Genomic DNA, 17,665 nt, shown 5'->3' on the forward strand with positions numbered 1-17,665 from the left:
GGAAAGTGATGGCGTACTTGATTCAATATCCTTATTCCCTTCCTCTCACCATTGTCTTCTTATTTTCAGCTTCTCCTATCCGTAGTTCTTGAGCTGAGAAGAGTGGAGGTGGTGGGGGGGGGGGGGGGGGGGGGGTTCTACAGGATCATGCTGTGGAGCTCCTTCAAGGTAAGGTACTGAGATCTGTCTTCCTCGATCCCATTCTTTCACGTTGGGTTGCATTGTCTGCCCTATCTCAGCACTTGCTTGTCTGAGACCACTTCATTCCAAGCACATGATGTTACCTTTCCCTCACTGCTCAAACCCCTTAGAGAAGCCTTTCGGTAAGCAACTCGAGCTCAACCCTCTTCCTCCTCCAAACAACCCCTACTTCCCGATCTTTGCTTCCGACGGCCTTCCCCTTCCTCTCGGTGCTGTGACAGGCGCAGTTCCTTTACCCTCTCCCCCATCTCTTCCTCCTGTCGATAATTCTTTGGCTACTGCTTCACCATTGATGAGGAAGAAACGCAGTGGAAGCTTTACCCGTAAAAGATCGTGGAGAAATGATAGGAACAGCAAGATACTCACCGCAAAGGGACCAAGAGATCGTCGAATACGGCTCTCCAATGAGGTGGCCCGCAAGTTCTTTGATCTCCAGGACATGCTCGGCTTCGACCAGGGCAGCAAGACAGTGCAATGGCTCTTCAACATGTCCAAACACGCCATCCAAGAACTCACCGCCATCTCCGATCCCCAACTCGGTGGCCTTGGCATCCAAAGACCAGCGTCCTTCACTCTAGGGTTGGAGAAATCGACCATGGAATCCGACTCCCAAGGCAAGCCGACGACCAAATTGGTCACTGCCACGTCAGTCAAGAATTCCAAGAACGAGAAGCAATTGATCAAGCCCTCAGGGAATGCCGGGTCTAATCTGATGCGCGTCCGGGAGTCGAGGGCCAAAGCAAGGGCAAGAGCAAGGGAGAGGACAACAGAGAAGAGAAGAATGTGGTTATTGTCCTCAACAATTGCATCTCATGCCACCAGCAACGAAGGTTCACATTTGCTCAACTTGAGTTCTTCCTTGTTAGGATCCATAGCTGAAATGGAAGCGAGACAACGTTCTTCCTCTCACACACAGCGCATTAGGTTATCCGATCATAGAAACTACGAGTTCCCAGCACAAGATGGACCCTGCCTGATCCCAATTTTTGGCTATTCCGAGAAGATTGCAGACCGCAATGACATGGATAACATCCTTCAAGATCAATCAAACATGGAAAGAATGCCCTAAGCTGATCTCTTGTTCCTCGGGAGGCCATCATCTCCAACAGTATGTAACCTCACACGCTTTATGTCAGTCTGATTTCTTTTCTTCTGGTATGCCAACTCGATCTTTGTATTCGATTATCTTTGCTTTGGACACATAATTAGTTGTCTGGTTGTTTCAATTGCAAGTATATTTTTCTCTTTGGCTCCCTCTTTGACTTGGTGATTAGACATCTGTATTCAGAAACATCTTCTTGCAACTCAACATTTGAAGTATTAGAAGATGTAGATTCAACTTCAAAAATCCGTATCTCTGATTTCGAAACATTTGTCTTAAAGGATTCTGAAAACTGACATGACAAGGATAATCTGCAATATATATACAAATGCTTCTCTCCAAACAGGGGGTAAGAATCAAATATGAATATTTCAGATTGTGATTGTATGATCCATACTGGATTGTGTTGTGAATCCATTAATAGAGGAAAAACCAATAGCTGATCAAGTTAACCAGAAGCACTCAAACTCCCCAAAAGTAGGCTATGATTGATCAACATAGAAAGATTAGTTTTATTTCCATGACAACTTCTGAATCTACAATTCATTTTCAAAACATTAATTTTGGATGTCAATAGAGCAAGAATGCATAGGTTGGTGAAATCCTTTTATCCTGGTAAACATGTTTAGTCTCATACATGAACATCTAGTGGCAACTAAGAATTTTGAACATTCATAGAATCTGTCAAGAACAGCATCTACCAGATATTTGCAATTGCCTCAAGTAGTTCAGCTAACATGGCATTCAAATTCCTCTTTTATGAAATCATTTTCATAAACTGTTACCGATATTTTTCTTTTAGCAAAAGTTGTTTGTCAAGGACACTTGTAGAAATCAAGCTGGTAATATCTACTGCATATTCTAATTCTAATACATCAGCATGGCTATGCAGTTTCCTCCATAATTTTGCTATTTTTCTTTGTGCCATATATCTTCTCACTAGCTGAGTTTCCAGTTCTAGTTAACCTGATCAAATAAATGTATTTGTTCCAAACAGAACAGATTTAATTCTATAGCATGAGTTCATTGTGCATATTTATTTGTCCTCTACAATAATCAATTCAGCTGTGGCTGTAGCTGTAACATCATCTGCATTAGCTCTTTGTTTTCATTTTTAATCACAAAGCTTGATAGTGGGAACAAGAAAGATTTATGGCAAAGTTAAAAGGCACAACTGTGTTTGTTGTAACATATGACTGACACATATGGTTAATAAGCAGGACATCCTTACAGTAATAGCAAAGCCAATGGTGAAGACATTGGCTTTGTTGCCATTGACTTGCCAATGGAAAAGAAACCATGCAACAAACAACTTATAGCAAAGGTCATCTAGTTGGTCCGGTCGCATAAATTGAACACTCATGTAAAAATGTGATACCAAAGAAATACTCAAAATAACCCACTGAATTGAGTATGGAATGAAATTTGCTAGGAACTTGAAAAGAGAGCATGACATACCTCATGCAGCTTAGGATGGTAACTCAAATGTTCATCTAGTTATAACCGGTGAGCGCCATTTTTCTTCGATGCATGGTGATCAAAGTTGCGATGTGTCACCAGTAAACAACCAATGGACCATCAGATATATGATCTCATATGATCTTAGGGAACCCTAAAAGTACTGGTCAATCTTTGTAAAGAACCAGCTGCCAGCAACAGACAAGAGTTATTTGGCAAGGGGTAATTTTCAAAAGATCAATATTAAGAAATTAAGAAAAGATCAACATCCTGTTGAAACAATTAGGAGCTTATGTGTGTTACTCAATACATCACGCATGCATAGAAGGCTACTGTTGTTCATCAGTAGTTGACCTTCTCTATTCCAGAATAGTGCCTAATAGCACCTGAAAGAATTGAATTTAATTATATGTATTACTTCATTTTCCTTGAAAATTCTGAATCCACAATGTTTATATCAAATTATGTCATGATAAACTGTACCACCATACACAACATCTGAGAATTGATCCTATGAAGCAAAGCTTAACTGCATATTGCACCAAGCATTGTGGAAGAACCACTCTTCTGGATTTAATACCATTAGGACAAAATATTCACAACAGTATCTTGACAGTTTTTCCTTCATATATATATATATATATATATATATATATATATATATATATATATATATATATATATGCATACTTTTTTTTTTATATATTTATTGTGTAAATCTGTTTGTTTATATATGTTAATTTCACCAATATATATGTGAATAGTGAGTGAGAGAGAGAGAGCTTTTGATTGTGTACATACCAATGCCAAGAGAACTTGAACTCTAGATCTGAACATGCTTTTAAATTCGCATATGAAATTAGTGTATAGTTCAAGGACTTACTACATGTGTCAGAGTGACAACAGGTCTTCATATGGCTTCTCAACAAGGATGACTAAGATTGAGCTTATATAGATGTCTATAACATAATATTCAGAACTTTCTATCTTTTCATTGAATTAGAATCTTTAGGATAGAACTTCTTGACAATTCATCTATGAGAAATAGAAGCTTGCCCATGAGACAACTGAAGGAACTAGTCCAAACCAGAAACACTAGATGTGCATGTATAAGAGCGATCCAAAATTCTTGATTAAACAAAGTTTGAGGCTTTTTTGTGAAGCTTATTTGTTGTTGTACAAGCTCTCATGAACCCTCTCCAATCTGGATCTGAGTCCCAGTTTGATACTTTGTCAGATGTCACTGTCTAGTATCATCGAAAAAATAATGAAAGGATAACCGATATTTGAAACAATACTCTTTAGAATGATGTAGAGATAGAATGGAAGATAGATTATATGAGCTATATTAATTAAAATTTTAAAATAAAGGGAGGATTATTACATTGAGAGGAGAAAGGGGAACACAAAAAGGAAAAATTTTGGAGATAAATGTCTAAGGTATTCTAAGAGAGAATAAAAGAAACTTGGAGATAGTATGCTCATTGGAAGCAAACCTAGGGAGGAAGAAAATTGATAGAAACCAAGAAAAATAAGAGCTTGGAGAAAGTGTTCCAATATCTTTCAAACAGTAATAGAAATTTACTTTTTTTTATTGAGGTGACCAAATTTAATACCCAAGTTTTATGATGGGTTTTTCTCCTAATCTGAATTGACTTTTCAGTTTATTATAATATATGTTGCAGGCTGCTTAGGTACTAATTATATTCTACTCCTGTCAATAAACCTGTGTACTCTCCGCACTATTTTCTATGAGCAGAAATGAAGTACTACTAGTCAAACTAGGTTGATATGTACTCCATCTCAATTACTTACAACCTGCACCTTGGTGATGCCTAACCCCAAAATCCAGTGGATGGAGTGAACTGTAACCTCATATCATAGAAACATGGAAGAGATCCTTTGATGGAATTCCAAATAGTTATTTCTACAGGTAGCACAAGATATAGATAGGTCTATTTACACATTGCATCACCAAAGGTTGAACAAAAAATGAAATTGATCTTCCAGCAAGTAGAGCAAAAATACCTTACTCTCGTACATATCTGTGTGAAACATCTGAGATCTGAGACACATATATATCTTACTGTCAGACACATTTGTATGACTCGTTAGTTTGCAAAGGAGACTAGTAGAGCATTGGCAAAAGCATCCAACTTCAGATAGAACCAGTGAAGAACAACAATAAGAAGAAGAGTTATACCAGGAATTAGGGTACTGAATCCAGCAGTGGAAATGGATATATATATACATCCTACATTTGTTCGGCAGGGCTGTCGGATTCCAAGAGCAGACTCTACGATACGCAAACCAGAAAGGAGATAGAAAGAAGAAGCTTTCCCTGGTCATTCGGATCCATCTTGCAAGTTGTAGCCGCAGGAAACAGCTTTGGGTTTTCCTGCACTGCAGTCGAGATCTTTAACTCTTGCGGGAAACCCTCGAGAATTAATGTACTGTAAAGTAGGGTTTGGGAGGCAACAATGCCCAGCTATCGTGATTCAAGAACAAGAAACTAATGATGAACTTTGTGTGCAGTACCGCTCATCTGTCCTTGAGCCAGCGGTGGAGGTCGGGGAGGGGGGGTGGCGGTAGCTGTTCTTGTTGGGTTGTATTAATGTGAAGAGAAGAGAAGAGAAACCCCAGTGGTCGTCGTCGCTCGAAAGGTTGATAATGCACGCCGACCTGCGCATGTACCTCTCGGCGTTGTGTCGATCGCGCCACCTGCCTGCGGAGGAGTTGTACGTACGTAGCAGTACTAAGGCCACTGTTAGCGATGTAGTATTATTGTTTGTGGCAGACGAGAAACGAAAAAGATTCACCGTGAGAAGATATATTGCCGTCATAAATTTCACAGGAAAAAGAAATTGAAATCGATGAGATTGGCTTTATTATAGATATATAGATAAATTACTAAATTATTGTATCAATCATAGAGACTTTGTTTAGGCAGAACAAGAAAGAAAACTGTTAACAGCAGCTGAGTTTGGGAGTGTCCCCAGCCCCGTCACTTTAGGTCGGGTTGTTCATTTGCACGCTTAGATTCGGACCCGAGATGATTTCCATTTGCCTCGAACCTAACCTGAATCGATCTGATTCAATTTGAGCCTTTAAGTATGATCCACCATCTTCTCTCTTGGATAGTAGTGCCCACCGAGTAGGAGATAGAACGAGTACTGAATTGGAATCAAGCATCAAATCAAATATTTGATATTATCTATCTTGAACTAGAATCACATATCATATCAAATATATGATATTCTTTTCTCTTTGAAGATGATAGTATTGATTTGAGTCTTATTTCTTTATGCCATGCTTGAGTGACAAGCTTCTATATTTCTGTCTTTGTATAGATGAATCGTTAAGATATTCAATTAAGGTTTTGTAAACTTCAATAATATGATTTTCTCTTATATATATATATATATTTATTTATTTATTTATTTGACATGTAAGAGCTTATTATATGTGCAAAATATGCATAGATCAATCAGATTTATTATTTTATCGATATATGAATTGAATTGCTGTTACATCATCATTCCACAAAGAATGACTGCCCCCTTGTCATTGGTGCTGCCTGATCCCTCCCCCTTGCCTCGATGCTCATCAGCTTTGGAGGAGAAGGAACGATGACCTTTATGTCTTCCGGGTGCTTACTTCATCTTTGTCTTCGCCTGAAACACCGCTGCAACGGTTCTCAGATTCCCACTGGTTTTCGCTTGACTTTGCAGTGTTGTTTGGCTATTATTTAGCTTCTCTCTTTATGTGCATCAGAATAAGAGAGAGAGAGAGAGAGACAACATTGGAATGATGGAAGACGAAGAGAATTAGTAGCATGACAAGCCCTATAGCTTCGATGCTCCAATTCCATGCTATAAAGAAGACGGATAACCAGCGGAAAGGAAGAGAGAGTGGGTGGGGTCTGAGGAAAAGGTATGGTTTTACGAAATGGATTCCACTAAACCATACGATTGATTCCACATACAGATGCGCTGAAAGGTGGCCACTTTCTTTCGATGAAAGATGACGAGATGCTTTCACCTAAACTACTCATACTTTGTTGGCTACTCGGAGCTCAGGTATCCTATAATTACCAAAGTCGATCTTTACATTTGCTGCTTCTGGTAATGGATTCCATGGTCATACCACCGTCCATCTCGCTTCTCTCTCCTCCTTCGACATTCCTCTGAGTTGAACAGCTAAAACTACGCCAAGAACTCTCCCTTCGACGACTTAAATTGCCCTTCGGATTCCACCAAGGCATACCACTATGTCTTGCATCTACCTATATGCATTCTAATTGACTATTCAAGGAATCCGCTGTTTCCACTGTGCCGTCCAGGTAGGTAGATTAGATGATGAAGAAGACAGAATCATCATTCATACGAGTCCCGGCCATGACAGCACTCCCGAGATGGTGCAGTGGTGGACTTTAGTGGCATGGCACGAGGAAGAAAGAATATGACTTCCCATGTCTTTATGTTGCACTTGCAGATGATATCATCAGTTCCTTGTGTTTTATTAATAAGTGTTGGCTTTACGAAGAACTTTAAGATAAAGAGGCGATAGATAATCAAAGGAACGAAGTATACTTTCGATCTGTAGTGTTTTAGATTTATTCAAGAATATTTATTTATATTAGTCAAAAGATAAAATATATTTTTTTAAACAATAAAGAAATCTCTCTCATCTATTATTTATCTTAATCTAAATCCTTTATCTTTAATCTCATTTAATCTTAACTATCTGAATTAAACTTTACACACCCTTTTAATTCAAAAATAATTGTAACATGAGGTTGTCTTCAAAAAAATAATTTTTTTTTCACCAAGGCTTTTGTAAAGATGTCATCTTTGATACTATAGTAGTTCTCTCTTATTAACCGGTTCACGAATAAAATAATATTAAACTTTAATATTTTTGGTCATTACAATAGTTGGAGTCGTAACATATTTTACTTGGTATGTTACACCAAGGCTTTACTTGGTGTAAAGTATGTTATACTTGGAGTCGTAACATACTTGGAATCCTAACATATTTTACTTGGTAAGTTTCACCAAGGCTTTAGTATGTTATACTTGGAGTCGTAACATATTTTACTTTAGAACTTGTAACACATTCTTATTTTTTGTTACCCATAAAATCACATTTGAGCCGAGACTAAGTACAGATCATGATGTATTTTTTCTATCATTTGGACAATCAACGTAATAACTATCTGTATAAAAATATAACTTAAAATTTCTTACCTGCTCATAATAAATGTCGTAATTGAAAGTTTATTTGATATATCTAAAAACTCTTTTAGCTACTCCAAATTGATGTTTGCTAGAATTGTGCATAAATTTGAAACAAACATTTGTCTCTTATCATATGATTTTTGTATCCATTATCCAAAAATCAAACGGATCTAGAATATTTCTTGTTAGATGTCATAAAGAAAATATATTTTTATAATTATTTTTTTCATGATAATTTGCTTAATTTTTGTTTGAATAATCTTTTTTGGGATGACCATATTTTTTTTACAATAAGAGCATAGGAACATTTAAATTTTTATTTTTAATCAAAAATATTTTTTAATATATCTATTTTTTTACAACAAAAATATTGACGAGTTTTTTTGTTACGAGTTCCATTGACCCTCGTTTGATTAGCCTTATTTACCTCAAGTGCTAGATATCCATGATCTCTACCATTTTAATCTCTCCCTTAAGATTTGATTTTTGAAATTTTCTTTTGATCCTTCTTTAGCTATCTTCGTTTGAAAAAGCATGTTTTGAAGTTTCATAATGATATGATATATTAATTTTTATTTATAAATTGAAAAGTAGTCTATTAATTCATCAAAAGATAATAAAACTTATATCTTCAACTTCTTCCTAATAAATCATATCAAATTTTGAAGATAAACTTTCTGCTACTATTTGATCATTTAAGTTTTCACCATCTTATTTGGTTTATAATAGAAGAGACTCTTGAGAAAAAATTAAGTGATAGATTCAAAATATTTCATCATAATAGTTTTAAATTCACATTATCGAAGAATTTGTCGCTTTAAAGTTTTTAACTTTTTAGCACCTCCAAACATATATTTTAATATTTTATAGACTTTTATTGATATTGATATGGATATGATTTAGAAAAATAAGGATTCATCTATTATTTGTTATAGCATACAATACAAAGAGCTCTTGTATATTCTTTTTTATTTGATATTTTTTGCTTTTCAGTAATATTAAGATTTTACACATCATACTCAACAAAATTATTTTCTATCAAATTTCATAATCCTTATGAAATAAATAGAATTATCATTTTAACGATCTAAGATTGATAATTTTTACTTTTGAAGATAGAAAGAATTTGATTAAAAACACTTACTCTAATATTTATTATTATTATTATTATTATTATTATTATTATTATTATTTGGATATACTGTTCTTCCCTTTCTTTTTAACCAACATATTCCAATTAGTCATCTTCTAAGTGGAAGACTGTCATACCACAACTATTGATTTTTTTACAAAACTAAAAAAAAAAAGAGAGGATAAGTCAAAAGATAAGATATATTTTTAAAAAATAAAAATAAAAATCTCAGCCTCATCTATTTTGATGCATCAGCATTAGTGCCACTCTTTTCACAGCCTCTGTTCTAACTTTCAATTCTCAGAATAACATATGATTATTATTCTTATTATTATACATTCCAGCAGACACACGAGGAACACCACACTCTGCTTCTGAAGCCAGCCAGAAACAACACGAACGATCACCGATGATGATATATCAAATCCTCAGAAATCATGGTGTCGATATGTAACCACTGAGTGCAAAAACAAGCACATCTCTGGTAGTCGAAAGAGGATGAAGACCGGCAGAGCGAGCCACTGCTGAAAGAAAGCCAAACGGAGAGAGACTCGAGACACTCTCTGACTTATTAATCGGACGACAAATTGCTCTGTTAATGATGATGATAATATCAGCTCAAATCGGTAGGTAGGTAGGTAGGTAGATAGATAGATAGATCATGAGGAGGATGGTTGGAATGGATTCATGGGAGGCTGCAGCTCAGGAGGAAGTGGCAATGCAATCGAGCTTCCAGATGAACAATGACTTCTTCCGCAGCTGGCTGCACCTCCGATCCTCCCGGTTCCTCCGCTTGGAGGTGAACAGAAGCTTGTCGTCGAGGGGCAGGTGGCAGCCGTCATGGGCTCCTTCCAAGCTGTGCTCATTGTATGCTTCGTCGGAGAAGCTGAGGTTGGTGGCTACCACCGCTGCAGCTGCTGCTGTGGCTGTTGTCGGCGACGGTCGTTGCGTGACCGGAGCTGCTGTGATGGATTGCAGTTGGCTGTTGCTTTTGAGATTGGTTTTGCTGGCGTGGTCCTCCGGCGGCTGCTCGCGCTTAGCATTGCTGCTGAGCAGCGTGCCGCCGACGAACTTGTTGATCACGAGCGAAGACCAGAGGACCTTCGTGGCGCCGCTACTCTGTAGCTCGGGTTGCGTGCTCACTGTCACCACGACGACGGTTCCCCTGGCAACTAGTTCCACCTCCTCCTCCTCGTCCTCTTCCTCGGAACAGTTCTTCTCTTCCACTTCCACTTCCTCTTCCTCTTCCACATTTTCAATTTCTTCGATTTCCTCTGGTGCTTGATCCATGGGTTGCTGCTGTTCCTGTGGTTGTTCGATTTCAATGGTGTCGGAGGAGGCGTCGATGAAGGAGAGGAGGAGGCGCCCCCCCTGGCGCTGCGCGTGGAGGTAGTTCCGCGGAGGCACATGCACAGCCTCCACGACGAGGCGGCCATCGCGGCGATGGGTCCTCATCTGGAGGCAGGGCCCATCACGGCGGGAGATGGATGGCAGCGGCGGAGGGAACGACCTCGGCGGCGACCTCCTGCTAATGGAGTAATTGTAGTTGACCGACGTGAGCTCATCCCCTCTGCGGCGCTGCGGCACTTCGCGCTCCTCTGGTCCATTCTCAGACCACACCCCTGCTTCTTCAACCACGGCAACCTTCTCGTGCATGTCATGCCTTTCACCTTCTTTCTCCGCCTCAACCGTTGGAAGATACCCAAAATCGATGCCGTCGTTAAACGAGGAGAACTCATCGGAGCCAGTCTCCGACCCCAGGCTCTCCGTGCATATCTGGAGGCTCTTCTGGCTCAGCGAGCTCGCGGACCGCCTCGCCAGCGGATGAACATAAGGAGCCGGCGTATCGGCGACCACCGGAGTGGCGGCCTTCGGCGCCTGCATGGCGCTCCACATGTCGAATTGGCCAGGCCTCTCCTCCTCGTCTTCAATACCCACCACATGATCATACCTAGTCTCGTACTTATCTTCCAGCCGCGGCCAGCCGTACTCCAGGTGGTGTAAGGGTGTTTGCAGCAGAGCCACCGACATCCTCCGGCCGCAAAGTTCGCAACTTGATGGTTCGTATACAGAGTACACTCTAAAGAGAACAAAGCAAAGTAATAAGAATTCAGAGGACGGGAGAAGGACAGTGTCTTGCTAAGCAGAGATGAGTTTATGAGACTGTAATCACCTCAAACAAGTATGAATACTGCCCACAGTTGAAAGGAAGCTAAGCACTTGGTTGATGTTGAAGGAGATGGAAACAGTCAGAGAGGTGTCATGCTCTGTGATCCCTCTCTTCCTCTCGTCCACCACCCTCAGAGAGAGCGTGTGATGTGTCGTCTGAGGCCAAGCTGATGCGAAACAAGGGAGGAGAGTGGTGGTATTTGTAGGACAAGAACTCTCTCTCTCTCTATGGAACAATTAGCCGACCACCAGGGCCCTCCGCCACCACCATTCTCTCTCTCTCTCTCTCTCTCTCTCTCTCTCTCTCGACACAATCAAACCCTCCTTTTCCGGCTTTATATGTTGTAGATTTTCCCACCTTTTCTTTCACTCCACTCGTCAATGGGCTCTCTGAATCTTTCAAACACCATGGAGGAAAACAAATGGAAGAAGGAGCTAATACACAGAGAGGTCTTTTCAAGCTTCAACACTTGGCATGGATGTCCATTGTTCAATGTCAAACCCTGACTCCCATTATACTACATTTGTCAAAGTTATGCTGCTTCATGCTTCATGAAATAAATGGGCAGATACTCGAGAATGTGTCGTACGTGGTCGAGTGCCATCCACCCCATCTCTACTGACTGTGATCCTTTTCCTGCACTCTGCACTCTGCTCTCTGCTCTCTGCTCTCTGCTCGTCTTTTATTTCCATGCGTTTCCTATTACAAAAGATAGCAATCTTCCGCAATGTGCAAGGTCGGGTGGCACAGTCCCTCGTGAGCAACTTTATGGCCACCGTGGACCAGTCGCAGACCTCCGATGCATCCCATCCTACTCGGCTTCCCTTCTCTTTCTGTGGACCGCTATCCCAAGCGATCCATTCCGTGAGAACTCTCACTCCATCGATGTGGCTGCGATTTGGAGTTGGATGACACAGGCCAAAGAAGACGAGCAGATTGCAGGAGTAGATCTGCCTTAAAAGGACGAGGCTGAATCCAAGAAGTGATGCCTAACCATGCGTTGTCGTGGAATGATTGGAGCGATGGAGATGGATGCGGGCCGGCAACCCCCGGACAAGCGGGTCCCGATGCCCGGCCTCCGACCCAATGGAGTGCTTGTGGTACGACCCGTATCCCGCGGGTCCGACGACAATCTCCACCAGATCTCATGTCACACCTCCTTCCTCGTTTCGCCGCTGTCCTCCCCCTCCGTTTCCTTCAGCACGTCACAGGAGGAAGCAGAAGACACACCCCCCCACTAAACCTGGAGATGCAGCGCTTGTGGCGCAGACGATACGCTGCCGCGTACCTGAGGCACTTGTGGTGGCGCAGCGCTGTACTGCGGCGATCAATCCATAGCGACCGCATCCCTCCACTTCTTCCTCCTCCTCCTCAATAATTCTCTCATCTCCGTACGTGGACCGGAACACGAGAGCTAATGGCCTGGCCGGACCGTCGACACGTCGACTGCGACACTGACATGCAATCTATCGGCCAGACTTGGATAGGGCCTTTTTTTCCCCCCATCCAATCATAAATAATTATCTCCTTCTGCATTGGGATATGCAGAAGCTCCTGCCACGCCCATCTTTAATTGGGTTTGATCTGACTTGGTCAAAATGAGTTAGTCCAGAAGAAATCTAGGGTTGCTGAGGGTGATTCCAACACAGCACAAGTTTTAACTCACTGCTGAATCCATATCCACTATTCTTCGGTCTTTACTACTGTGCTTCACAGATCATAAAAATGACGTGCATGATTGCATGAACAGATTGGTGAAGGGCCAGTGGTTCCTGAGAAGTAAGTACATGCTCTCCAACCCATCCTCCAAAACCTCACACCCTGGACAGAGGAGCATCCCACGGCACTTTTGCCGGAAAAGAAAAAAGGCCACTTGCAACGCAATAATACTTGTATTATATATATTGATTGGGTCCTTCCGGGAGGTTGACCGCTCCGTTGGAAAGCTCGGATGAGGTCATCTCCACCGCCCAATCCACTCAGCCACTCGCCACGGAACGCGAGACACCACAAACCATTATTAGCTCAATGGGGCATCTAAGAAAGCTTTCGCCACCCCGCTTCCCCTTCCCCTTCCCCTTCGCGCCCGGCACGCAATCCAGCAAAGCGTCCGTCCACCTTAAAAAGACCCGGACAGGGACTTGAGATCCAGCGGAGATCTCCTGTCCTGCCTCCTTCCCCCGTCCCCCAGGGACCATCATCCTTGTTGAACTCACCGGAGGAAGAGGAAGAAGGCTATTCCCTGTTCTCCGGGAGTCATAATTACGCAGCGGCCCACCACCTGCGCCGGATGCTGGTTTGGCTGACGAGGGTAAGTGGCGCAAAAGAATGGCAAGTTGGTTCGACGTTGTCGGGCACTTGGATTGGAGATGACGGTGGCAGAGAGCAGTGCACACCGGCCTCCTGTATATGAGTTAAGCAAAACCGGCATACAGTGAGTGTGTTCGAGCCCACAAGCTCGCATCTTTGATTTGATGATGTAAAGCAAAAGTAGCATTTGGACAGACTCGAGTTCAGTGGAGGTCTGTTCAGAAGTTTTCCTTCTCCTGATAGATCTCCATGGAGGGTTGCCTACGCTGGAAGCGGAAGCGGTCCATGAACGATGTCAAACTTGATAAGCCCAGATTTAGGATGATCGAGTTATAGCAGCATGCTTTGCAATCTGATACCATCATCATCTATCACATATTTTAACGATCTGACACATCGATCACAGTGCCATGGCAGATTCGACACCACCTCGAGCATCTAATCATACGATCGAGTAATGACCGACGATTCCACGTAATTATCCTGTGAAATAACTCTCATACAACATAATATTTAATTACTCTACTAATTTTATCGCATGCGTCCCAACACTTTTTGCAGAGCATCCCACCGAACCACCATGTTCTTTCTCCACTCCCAAATTTGCCACAAGCTCGGACGTTAGACTCAGGTCTGCTGCAACCCGTAATGTGCTGTAACAATCAAACGAAACTTATATTGAAGTTATAGAGCCAAGAACAGAATCAAAATATCCAAGCAAATTGGGATTTAGAATTGTCAGAAATATGGAAACAAATAGATCCCTAACGAGCAAGGCCACCCTGAAGGTACATGAGTGAGTATAGAAACATCTTATTGTCAAGAGCATGTAAAGTTGTCTAACCATCAAGTCAAATTGATCTAAAGAAAACGAGAAACAAACCAGAAAAGTCAAATAAAGAATAAGATGTTATTCAATAACTCACCAGAGCCTTGTTCAATTAAATAGTCAGGTGCAACAAGATTATCCAGAAAAGGCATATGGACTTGCAAGGATTTTAGTGGATACTGCAAATTTTCTCATCTTAAATGCATTTTGTACATTTGTGGAAAAATGACAAGGGAAAAATTTTGATAATGAAGATTTCGCAATCATGCTAATAAGAAATTCAAGCTTAATTATGTTACTTCCGTTTCATACATACAGAAACAAGTATATGCACAAAGAAGTACCAGGATAACACCTTTTATGACCCCGAAAGAGATCCAGCCAGTAATAACAAGAATGCGGTACCAGGTATCATGAACATCTGCAAAAAGATGTAGATTGAAAAATAACCTAAAATAAATGTCACTTGTGCAAAAGAGAATGCCAACAAGAAAAAAGAAAACAATACAAGAAGATAAGCATTAAAAAATTCTTTTTGAGAGGTAATACTACAAATTCAAGTGTGCGGAGATACTACAAATATAGAAGAAAAGATTGGTCATGATTCATTAGTGAATCTAAAGAAGCACAACCACATAAAACAGAAAATTATAAGCAAAAAACATTACTCCATAATTTGAATAGGATGTTGACACTAAAAAGTTTGGTATAAAAAAAAAAACCAAAAAACGTTGTCCAACAAGGTATTAGTAATGACACAATTATATACAACAGAGGTGTCCCACAATCATTTATATGATTGCACTATAAGTTCATCAAACAGAATGGATTTAAACAATGGTATAACATTTGGAAAAGAAAAAGATAGTGCATGGGCATTCTGGGGTGCTTCAGAAAATAAACCACCAAGCATATTAATATAAGAACACATCTTTCAGTCCCTTGAAGATAAATATGCAAACCAAAAAATCTTATAAAGCAAAAATATTTACGCAATAAAAAAATCCTGATTTTTCAGACTAAAGGATTAAGCTTGCACAAGAAAATGAACAAAAGAACATCCTTATCATGCCAAGGCACCATATGAACATCTCATGGAACTTTCTCTGGCCCCAGAATGTTTATCCAATTAAGTATATAAAAAAGAACTTCTTCATACTAGGTTAAATGGGCCAACCATGCTTCTCAACCAGACCTCTAAAATAACAATCATAGATTGGTTAGAAGACAGCAGAAATAGGTGTCATGTGAAAACAATGCCTATGGCCCTATGCAACATTATCAAAATATCCTCTTAACAAATCACTTGATCAATGCTCTAATTTTTCAAGCTACAATGAATTTGAATGACGTCAAATAAAGGTATATGATACTTGGCATTAATTTAGTTGCACCCTTTCGAATTGGAGGTCCCTCATCATGGAAAGCCATAGTCAAATGTATCATTGTTATACTCATATCATGCACTCAATCAAGGCTGCTTACACGTTTTTGAAGGCCCCATCACTATCCATACAAGAATATTCAAATCGGTAGCATTCTTGAGCATATGAATCAGCAGTGGTGTATCTAAGAATGAATCGGCAAGTAGACAAAAAGAGAAACAGGGTCACATTTTATGTTTAAGTATTTGTCTTATAGTGTTATGAACACTTGACAGGTTAACAAGCAGCCAACGTGAACCAAAAAGCTATACTTCTCAAGTCATCATCTTAGGTGTTGATTGGTATCTATATTCATAAAGTTCATTAAATGTCTAACCGGCGGATATCTGTCTAACGAGCAGATACATCTCATTCATAATTACAGTAAGATGATAGAGATGGGGACAGCAAGGAGGATAAAAGAAAATGAAAGAAGATGCAAACTACTCTATGAGCACATATTCCACTAACTGCAAGGTTCCAGATGTGAAGCATCGTGTATATATTTTGCGGTTTAACTTTTCACAAGGAAAAAGGCAGTATTCCTAACCAAGAACGATCAAATTGAAGTACCGTCAACCATATTTTACATAATCCAAAATTTCTAAACACTACTTTCAAGAACTTATATCATACAGTTGATATGCACTGTGAATTGTTATGAAGATGACGGAGATATACATAGGAAAAGATTGCTACGAAGTTATTACCTACTTACATCAATAGAAGGCCTTCCGGAGTGCATTTGATATAATTACAATTGAACATACGTGTCCAGCAGGAAAAATCATAAATGAAGGTCCTTTTTGCTTCGGGCTATCGATTTCAGGCAATTCAACGCAGCATCAGGAGAGTAAAGATACGTTTAGAGAGAGAGAGAGAGAGAGAGAGAGAGAGAGAGAGAGAGAGAGAGAGAGAGGGAGCTCACTTGAGGACGTAGAGGTGCCGCGTTAGCCTTAGGATTGTATCGTGCTCGGCCTCGGGCATGGTGAGGAAGATGCACAGCAGGCCGACCGAGAAGATCACGAACAGGGGAATCCTCGACTCAGCCCTAAGTGGCTTCTTGGCCGTGGGCGAGTCATCTCCGTCGACGGCGACGGCGATCTCCTCGTCACTCGGGCCGGTCGCGTTCTGAGTGGCGCCATGGAGACGAGAGTGGGGACGGACCGACGCAATGCTGCGAGAAGAGATCGCATCATAGGAGTTGAACGAGAAGGGGCGAATTCCCAGAAAGGGATCGAGGAATAATTAGGGTTCTTGGTAAATGAACAATCGTAAAATAAAAAGATTAGATTGGGAAGACTCGAGGAGGAAATGAATCGAGCGACGTTGGATCGCGTGGCATCGGCCGGGTGATACCGAGAGGGGCGTGGACTGTCATGTTTTAAGATTCGTGTTGTAACTTGATCCACGCGTATCGACTATGCGCCGCGTGATGACCAACCGCGCGAGATGAGTTTAGTCTTTACGGATGCCTGCCGGCCATTATCATTCGTCACGATTTAGATCTTTACGTTGACTAGTTGTCTACTTAGAATGATCACGAATCTGAGCAACTGGATTCTTCTGCGGTCCACCGGAACAGGGACCGGCGCTCGCTACGGTGGCGTTGACGGCTCTAACAAGTCAACCTTGCGCCGACATCTCAAGAAACGTCGTTGGTTGCAAAATCCATGGAACTCAAACCCGATTAGCTTCGGTGTATCAGATTTTGCATCCGGTACGCCAGTCTCTCGTCGCATTGAATTTTGGGCTCTGAGTCACCGTCATCGTCGAGGTGCATCTTTAAGCGTGTTTTT

General features: G+C 40.9%; 2 protein-coding genes and 1 long non-coding RNA gene across 3 annotated transcripts; 1 reads left to right on the forward strand and 2 right to left on the reverse strand.

The window, feature by feature from the left end:
* The first annotated feature begins 131 nt into the window (after positions 1-131).
* Positions 132-5,606, forward strand: LOC135586939 (transcription factor TEOSINTE BRANCHED 1-like). The gene is made up of 2 exons (XM_065131151.1): positions 132-1,309; positions 4,855-5,606. Exon 1 carries the CDS (start codon positions 275-277, stop codon positions 1,268-1,270), a length of 996 nt encoding a protein of 331 aa, XP_064987223.1. The 5' UTR covers positions 132-274; the 3' UTR covers positions 1,271-1,309; positions 4,855-5,606.
* A 3,875-nt stretch (positions 5,607-9,481) lies between these two features.
* Positions 9,482-12,622, reverse strand: LOC135625987 (uncharacterized). The gene is made up of 2 exons (XM_065131165.1): positions 11,307-12,622; positions 9,482-11,213 (listed from the first exon to the last, which is right to left on the reverse strand). The coding sequence occupies exon 2, from the start codon at positions 11,162-11,164 to the stop codon at positions 9,836-9,838; it is 1,329 nt and encodes a 442-aa protein (XP_064987237.1). The 5' UTR covers positions 11,165-11,213; positions 11,307-12,622; the 3' UTR covers positions 9,482-9,835.
* Positions 12,623-14,071: 1,449 nt separating this feature from the next.
* Positions 14,072-17,508, reverse strand: LOC135625317 (uncharacterized). The gene is made up of 3 exons (XR_010492019.1): positions 16,795-17,508; positions 14,798-14,863; positions 14,072-14,266 (listed from the first exon to the last, which is right to left on the reverse strand). It is a non-coding gene; the product is annotated as an uncharacterized LOC135625317 (long non-coding RNA).
* Between the last annotated feature and the right edge of the window lie 157 nt (positions 17,509-17,665).

The sequence above is a fragment of the Musa acuminata genome, chromosome BXJ2-10 (genome assembly GCF_036884655.1).
Source record: "Musa acuminata AAA Group cultivar baxijiao chromosome BXJ2-10, Cavendish_Baxijiao_AAA, whole genome shotgun sequence".
Taxonomy (NCBI): Eukaryota; Viridiplantae; Streptophyta; class Magnoliopsida; order Zingiberales; family Musaceae; genus Musa; species Musa acuminata.

Bases quoted from the DNA above. Each gene is read 5' to 3' on its own strand.
- LOC135625987 (XM_065131165.1), bottom strand. From the start codon at position 11,164: ATGTCGGTGGCTCTGCTGCAAACACCCTTACACCACCTGGAGTACGGC.
- LOC135586939 (XM_065131151.1), top strand. From the start codon at position 275: ATGATGTTACCTTTCCCTCACTGCTCAAACCCCTTAGAGAAGCCTTTC.